This window comes from Antrostomus carolinensis, unplaced genomic scaffold (assembly GCF_000700745.2).
Source record: "Antrostomus carolinensis isolate BGI_N321 unplaced genomic scaffold, ASM70074v2 scaffold8222, whole genome shotgun sequence".
Taxonomy (NCBI): Eukaryota; Metazoa; Chordata; class Aves; order Caprimulgiformes; family Caprimulgidae; genus Antrostomus; species Antrostomus carolinensis.
The window spans coordinates 1-8,572 of record NW_010300117.1 but is presented as its reverse complement, the minus strand read 5'-3'; the positions used below and the strand labels follow the sequence as shown (position 1 = coordinate 8,572).

Here is an 8,572-nt window from a genome sequence, read left to right as displayed (position 1 = left end):
GGTTTGAAGTGGGACTTTTTAGTAAAAGAGTTACTACATCTGTTTCCCCATTTGTAACTTGGCAGCTCCTAATACTTCTCTTCCTCATACAACTGAGGACACACAGAATCAAGTTCAGCTCTGGTGCAGAAGCAGAGACATCCAGTGGATGGATTAACTTTTCTGTTTGTAAAGTGCACGGTATAATTGGCATGTACCAAATGGAAAAATGGACTAAAAATGAGCCCTTTTGAAAGAGATACAGAGTGAGAGCAGAATGTCTTGCACTAAGGTTATGTATTTAACAGTTTTACATGAAATATTTTTATATATAAAAACTTTGTTAAGTGCTTTTCTCCAATTTAAAAATCTAAAGAATTCAAAAATAAGGCATTCAATATTTGAAAAAGTACAGATTTACAAAATGTGTATATTCTGTCATGAAAACTCCACACCAACATTATACACTTGGAAAAAAAAAAAAATACAAACAGGATATATTACAAATTTATGTAGCAATAACTTAGTTCATACCATGCAATAAAAAGTACGTTAATCGAGATACACAAGCTTTTAAGTTTCCTAAACTGGAGGGCTTAATTTTGGTTGCAAATGAGTTTGTTTGTTTGTTTGTTTTTCTGCAAATTCTTAGAACTGTGGCACTTGAAATTTCTGGTAGCCTTTCTATTGAGAGTTAAATTGTACATAATGATTATGAGGATGGAGAGTAACAAAGCAGCTGTTACGAATCATTCCAACTTTGTTCGACAATAGCTGAAACTCTTTTCTCATATTCACGTTTGTTCTCCTGATAGAGTTGTGCCGCCTGACTGTTTGCTGGACTGTTTGGATTAGGTTCATCAAGCAGAGACTGTAAAAAAAAAAAAGGGGGGGGGGGGAAACAAAACATGAGACAAACCAACACATTTTAAATCAGGGTGAAAAAAAAAAATCAACTTAACAGCTTTCAAATCATGTGTGTTTCAGGAGGCAGGTGTGACTCGTAAGAGCCCAACTGACAAAAACCAAACAGTTAAACTCATCGTTAGGCACCTGTAATTACACTACTGAACCTCAAATTACACATTTCATAAGCATTAGCACCGTGTACACTTCTAGATACACAAATCTAACAGATACAGCGTTTGTGCCAGTTAGCAGCATGATGCTAATTGATTATTTAGTAATTACTACTGTCATTCAGGACTAAAGAGGGGCTAAAGGTCCTCCTATAAAACTTTACTGTAGAAAAAAAACACAGTCCCACAGGAGAAAAGAAAATGTACATTTTTTGCTGTACTAGGCCATTTTTACTTATTCCAAGAAAAGCAGGTTTCAGCAGTATCATCTCCTTGAGGACTTCATAGGGCACAGCTTCATGATAAAGGTTAGTGTTTCAAACCCTAGGCCAATTTCTACATCTGATGTCCTATCCTGACTAAAAACAGTTAAAGAGGAATCCTAATCAGCAACTGTTTTCTGTAAAAATAAGAAATCTAATGGCAATTTTGTAGATCAAAATTAATAGTGACATAGGTCAGCACCTTAGTCTTTATTTGATCTAAAAATCTACTGCTTAGCTAACAAGTATGTGAAGTCCCCTTTGCTACAGATACCTGCTACCACATCACTGAGCTGTGGGTTCTGGAACAGAGACTAATGACAACATAATTATTTGCTAAAATAGAGGTAAAGTTACCTGAATTGAAGTTAAAATAGATGAAACATCATATGTTGGACTCCAGCGATTCTGAAGAATATCTAAACATATGCTACCATCCGCGTAAACTGTAAATACAACACAGATGTAATTTAGAAATGATGAAGATTTGTTTTATAGTCTGTTCATTACATACTGTGCAAGGCAGAGTTACTGTTCCAATTCAGTCTGGGGTTAAATTAATGCTTTAGGAAAGAGGATAGGAGTTGTGTTTTACAACCTGGAGTTTGACACCTTGTATTTTTGAAGGAGATGTATTACTGGAAGTAACAGAACACTTCAGAGGAAAAAAGGAAGGTTTAAACATTATGGCACTGGCACAGGAAATGGGAGACTCTTGTTTCTTGCTCCTCTTGTGTGACTGGCCCAGGTACACACAGAGAAGAGGCCTCCCAGGGCGCAGAGACATTTTATTTCAGGAGTGGAATGTGTTGCACCAGCCAAGGATCTCGCAGCCATCACACACTGAGCAGTGCGAGTTCTTGCCCTGTTTTCCACACACTCTACGCTCACTATGAGCCACACCAAGGCAGACAACAGAAAATGTTGGAAAGCGTGCCTGAAATCCTACTTCTGCCTGGGTACCTCTCAGTAGTCTTAACGGAGCCTGGATGAAACTGAGATTTGCCTCTCAAACTCCTACACTCATCCTTCTAGCTTCTTCATGCCAGTAAAAGCCAGCACGTTACAAGAACCCTGTCAGAGGCGTATCGGGCTGTGGACTGCGTGACAGATGGGTGGTCTAAAAACTCCCAGAACTGAAGCCAAGGTCACCTCTGTTCAGGGAGGGCTCAAGCTACAGGAAATGCTGGAATGGGCTTGTGCTTCAACCCTCAAATTGAATCTACGTTCCTTTGCTACAGAGGGGCCCAGAAAAGCAAAAGGCATGGTTTGTGTTTTCTGCACGCAAGAATAACTGGGTAAAACCTCCCAAGTGCTAGAGCAGGAACCACGGCACTTCCTCCTAAGGCTGCCCTGCTCACCAAGTTTGGGTCAGCCTCTTCCTCTGCCTTCCTCAGCTTCTCACCTTCTCCCTTGTGCTAGTACTGGTTGGTACAGTGACCCAAACACAGGCACGAACTTGGCTGAAATCTCTCCTGACAGAAATAAACAACATTTGGCTCGGTCGGTTCCCCACTCCCGTTCACCATGTGGCTGCACACACAGGATTGCTGCTAAATGGAAGGAGGCAGGAATCCTCAACCAGAATTGCCTCTTTAAACCAACCTAAGTGCAGCTGCTGCTGCAAATCCTCACAGGGTTTGCTACTGAGGTTATGTATTGATCCGAAAGAGACAGATAGTTGCTTCCTAATAGCTTCATAGCTCTTAATTTTTCATCAAGCAGTTGCTGTCCTAGACATCTACTTAGGAGATGGCAACGAAGAGGGATGGAAAGCTGTTAAGCATTCTGGAGCTTTGCAGAATACATGACCACACCGTAATATTTAATGGGTATTATGGCTAAATAAAAATGATTTACTCACCATTTGGATGGAACATTTTTGATAAAAACCTAACAGTCGGAGGCTTATTTGGATATTCTTCTGAAAATTCTATTACTAGTTTAAAAGTACCTGTCCAAACAAACATAAATACAATCAGATAACTAACAACAAAATAACACCTCCAGGAACATATACAACACACGTTAATTTATGTGTTTCCATGATCAATATTTCTTCTCACCATTATATAAACAAACAACACAGTCTGGTTTGGTTTTTTTTTTCATATATTTCAAGTGATAATGGAACTAGGGAACTACTACTTACTCTACTACTAAACCCAACAGCACCAGCTAGGTGGAAGCTTGGAGACTCACTGTATACATGTTGCAAAGGCAATTAGATCCAGCAATAATTATCCCACTGCCCTCCCTTTTTTCCGTGACCCAACATGCCAGTTCCATGGACTGCAGTGACTTTAAGATGTTTCATTAAGGCAGCACTGTGGTGCCAGCAAAGAAACATAGGAATTTCATAATCAGCCATCTCAAGTCTTTGGAGCTTATGACTGATTCACTGAAAACTTCTATTATGGATCAGTGAATAATTTACTGTAACTCCTCCAACCCAACACAGAGAAAAACCCATCTGCTGCCAATTACTGCAATAATACTATAATTATTAAACTCATTATTCCTCATATGCCTAAGGGAGGTTCATTACACACCAACTTTCATGTTTATGTACAAACTCAGTATTCCCTCCCCCTCACCGAGTTCTATATTCAGAACAATTGAAGATATTTTTCACCTGTTCTTCATTAGGAGAACAGAGATGAATCAAACATGCCCCAAAGATGAAACCAGAAAAGCACATTGGCTTGTTGAGCTTAGCTCTATGGAGATGTGAAAACACATCTGGCAGCATCAGACCAACTTCCCCCACTAAAAGCTCCAGTGTATCTGTAGAAACAAGTCTGATATAAGCCTTGCTTCATAACTCTCTAACTAACCATCAACCACTACAACAAGACACTGCTTACATCAAAATACATATTTTTTTTTAATAGCCAACAAGACTTTACTCCTTTGCTTGCTTGCTTAGTTTGTTCCAAGTTATATACAGATAACACCTACATTTTTTCAAAGCAGAACAATGTTAATATTGGCAATGTTTATAAGAATGACAGAGGATATAAAAGTTAGTGGCTTACCATCTTCAAAAGGTGTCCCTTCTGGCCTGGAAGATTTAAAAACAATAAACTCCAGTTAAAAGTGATCATTACCTACTTCTAAACAGGCACATTTATAACTTCTTCCTCACCCTCCCCAAGATATAGAGGCAATAAGTTAAATATTTAGAGAAGTATCCAGAGGCAACCTCTGAGAGCTTTGTCCTATCCAAGACACTTTCCCACAGTCAATCTGCTAGTCAAGAGATCGACCTTGTCATCATCCCAAACAACACACTCACCATTACGTGACTAGACTGGAATTAACGAGCAAGTTACTAACAAGCACACTTCACTTTTATGAAAGGATACTGAGCCAGTTCCTGTTCTCTAGGATATGTAAGGTAATTTCCTAGACAGAACCTGGACCTCCTTCTGCTGGGAGTGGATCCAATCACTGCTGATACATCTGGAGTTAACAGCTGAGGACACGCAGCTCTTACTTTAAAGAGGCAGCTGCTTTTTCATAACCCAACTTCTACACAGTCTAACCCATTTATTAAGCCACTGCCAAGCTTTATTCAACAAAAAAGATGAACAAATTTTAAATTTTTCTTTCCTATTCATTCTGTATTACTCTGAAAACAGATTTTTATCACAACAGCACTCTTGGTCATTTTTCAAAGCTTCCTGACTTTATGTACATAAAATAAGAGAATAATAATTGTAAAAGCAAAACCTAGGTTTTGTTATATTTAGCCCTCTGAAATACAGAATTTTATAGTGATCAAAAACTCTTACCCAAATATTACTGCATTCCATTGCATTATATTATTCTCAGATGGTGCACCACTGACACCCACAGGAGGATCTTCTTGCAATCTAAGAATTACACAAACAGAATGACAAGCCTTAGATAAATTAAATACTTCCACCTGCAAGAATAATTTAACAACAATATCCAGATTTTGTAAATGTTTCTTATTCCAAATCAGAGAATACACAAAAAATTACACACAGATTATCAATAACCCAAAAAACAAACCTCCAAGCTGACACACACCAAGATTTTCACCAACACACCACAACAGCCCGACAGATTAAGCGTGCAGGGAAGAGAAGCATTAACTGTAAGAATAATTTAAAGCACCAGGTACAGCTGGGATTTACAGTACACTGTGAACTCAAAGAGCAACTGCTGCTACAACCAAGAGGAGAACAAACTGCAGCCATAAAGAGGAGCTGAAACCCAGGCAGTGACACACACACAGAGCACATTTGTGGGGACTCGGGGCTGTCAGGGGAGCTCTCCCCGCGTTCCCCGAGCCGTGCACGCAATGGAGCTAAATTTGGTATAAGCCTATTTTGACTGGCAAGCTGATTGCTTCCAAAAGGGAACAGGGGGGAAAAACCTGTGCCCTGCTCAGTCTTACCAGTTCAACAAATGTGTTTATCTCTAAAGTAATCGTGGTAGCATGTTAAAACTCTTTTTAGTTCCTTAATCCTTGGACTAAGGAAAAGCACATTACTCCCTGAAAGCCACCTAAACCTGGACCATACAGAATATATATATCAAGACCAAAGAAGAGGATGGAGATACCCTCCTCCTGCTCATCCTTCCCTATACTTATGTTTCTGCTTACTGTATGTGGTGCTTTAAATTATTCTTACAGTTAATGCTTCACTCCCCACACACTTAATCCGTTGGGCTGTTGTAGTGTGTTGGTGTAATACACGAGAAAATCTTGATGTGTGCCAGCTTGGAGGTTTGTCTTTTGGATTACTGATAATCTGTGTGTATTTTTTGGTATATTCTCTGATTTGGAAGATCACCCCAGACCCTGAACTATGTAAAGTAATCACCTGATGAGCAATTTGCCCTATCAATCCCCTTCAGTGACAGCTCCTACCCACCCCGCCTAGTCATGCAATAAAGAAAATGAAGTGACTGCCCTGGCTTCAAAAGTGACTCTTTAGCATTAACAGGAGGTCTGACCACATCACAGTATTGTTGGGAGCAAGTCACCACCAAAAGCCCTACAGACCAAGGGACAAACGCCAACTTCATGCAGATTTATTCAGAGCTGACCAGTCCGTTCCCCTGCACGGGCACTGCCTCAGTCTGTGATAAAACTGCACGCGTCGGTGGATGTCCAGTGGATGCGTCCAGTTCTGGAGCCCCCAACACAAGAAAGACCTGGACCAGTTAGAACAAGTCCAGAGGAGGCCACCAGGATGATGTGAGGGCTGGAGCAGCTCTGCTGTGAGGACAGGCTGAGAGAGTTGGGGCTGTTCAGCCTGGAGAAGAGAAGGCTCCAGGGAGACCTTATAGCAGCTTCCAATACCTGAAGGGGGCCTACAAGAAAGCTGGGGAGGGACTTTTCATAAGGGCAGTTAATGACAAAACAAGGGGAAATGGGTTTAAGCTGAAAGAGGAGAGGTTTAGATTAGATATTAGGAAGAAGTTCTTCACTGTGAGGGTGGTCAGACACTGGAACAGGTTGCCCAAGGAAGTTGTGGATGCTCCTCCCTGGAAGGGTTGAAGGACGGGCTGGATGAGGCTTTGAGCAACCTGGTCTAGTGGAAGGTGTCCCTGCTGCTGGCAGGGGGGGTGGGACTGGATGATCTTTAAGGGCCCTTCCAATCCAAACCATTCTATGGTTCTATGTGGAGCGAAGACGTTGCCCTCCAGAGACAGCCCAGAAGCAGGGATGGCTCCGTTGGCGGCTCACATCTCCTCTGAACTCCGTGTTTACATCCTCACTCTCCCAGTACACACAGTTTAGTATCAACAGCATAAACCACCTACTATTTTGGTCAGGGAGAGCAGGAACAGGACAACTTCCTACGTGAGAGCCAGGCTGCATGCCAGTAATAATGCCTGACAAATGCATCTGAAGGATGGCTTTGGTTTTTAGATCCATTTAAAAGCTCACGTGCACCCTTGCTGTCAAAGGGTCCAACTGCAGAAAGGTTGTGGCAAGGACTGGAAATTAAAACTGATCCAAACAGGGCCTGGAAATCTTAAACAGCTAAGGAAAAGGTAATATTTGTAGCCTCTTTTCCAACAGGAAAAAAAAACCAAACCAAAAACGAACTTATTTTTCTGTGGGTTTAGTCAAACAAATTAGATGAGACACAAAATCTGTTGAGCTGTTCTCTCTTCACTGCTCTTGACAATCACAGTCTGCAAAAGGAGTTTATATTTAACAAAGTGAATCAGAGTTCACAGCACACACTCTGCTTTTTCAGTGTGAGGTACAAGTAACATAAGGCTAAACAAAAATATAACTTATGGCAGGGAAGAGAAAAGTAAAAAAAACCTGACATAAAAAAATTGCATGAGTTTGGGGTATTAAAGTTGTTGTACAATTGCTAAATAAATTTTATTTACTTTGGGTTTATTTGGTCATACTTTTCCACAGCTTTAAAATCTTCTCTCCACCTTAAATTTCAAAATTTTTAAACCAGTCCTTTTAAGATTATAAAACCATAAAAAGCACGTCTGATTGCAATCCTGAAAAACCACTTAGTTCCTCACCCTGACAAAAAAAAAAACCCAATCACTGGTTCATGTCATCTGTGTAACCAAATACAATTAAAAAAAAAAGACTGAATATCCTGTTTTGATTTGAACAGGAATCAAGTTAACACCCGCTTTGCAAACACCAACACTCACATACAACAGTAGGGGTAGGCTCCACATCTCAAAAACATCCAACTTTGGGTAAATTCATAAATGAGGTGTTTACCACTGTAGATGCCATCATGTAAAGCGACTACAATACATGTCAACTGTTTACTGATGTATTTTCAGGTACTGGTATAACATAGCTACGCTAAAAAAAGAGACACTATCAAAGCTGACTCACCTCCAACAACTCAGGAGTCCAGAGAAACCATCCGACACCGTAAAGCTTACAAAAGAACCCCCCCACCTTCTTCCACACTCTCTGTTTTAAAGTGTGTTTACATGTCAGGGGGGAAATAAATTATTCTAGAGTCTGTGGTTCAGTCATTAACATTTAAAAGAGCGCGACTAATAACTGCTTCTTTAGCAGCTTGTATATATTACACAGGGAGAGTCCTCGTGATTGAAAACCTTAAGAGGGAATAGCACGGATGTAAAAAAAATTAAAGGGCATTTTGGTTTTTTTTTTAATTACATACAGACAAATTTAAGTGTTTGTTAATTTTTTGTGCTTCATGTTTTGGAGTTCCATCCCGAATTGTACTTATTTTCAGAGACAGGCAG

At 40.2% G+C, this 8,572-nt stretch overlaps 1 protein-coding gene across 1 annotated transcript; it reads right to left on the bottom strand.

Annotated features, from left to right (window-relative positions):
• Positions 1-257: 257 nt before the first annotated feature.
• Positions 258-5,195, bottom strand: LOC104519556 (ubiquitin-conjugating enzyme E2 B). Its single transcript, XM_010163013.1, has 5 exons — positions 5,119-5,195; positions 4,360-4,385; positions 3,186-3,275; positions 1,679-1,767; positions 258-850 (listed from the first exon to the last, which is right to left on the bottom strand). The coding sequence occupies exons 1-5, from the start codon at positions 5,142-5,144 to the stop codon at positions 722-724; spliced, it is 360 nt and encodes a 119-aa protein (XP_010161315.1). The 5' UTR covers positions 5,145-5,195; the 3' UTR covers positions 258-721.
• Positions 5,196-8,572: the final 3,377 nt, after the last annotated feature.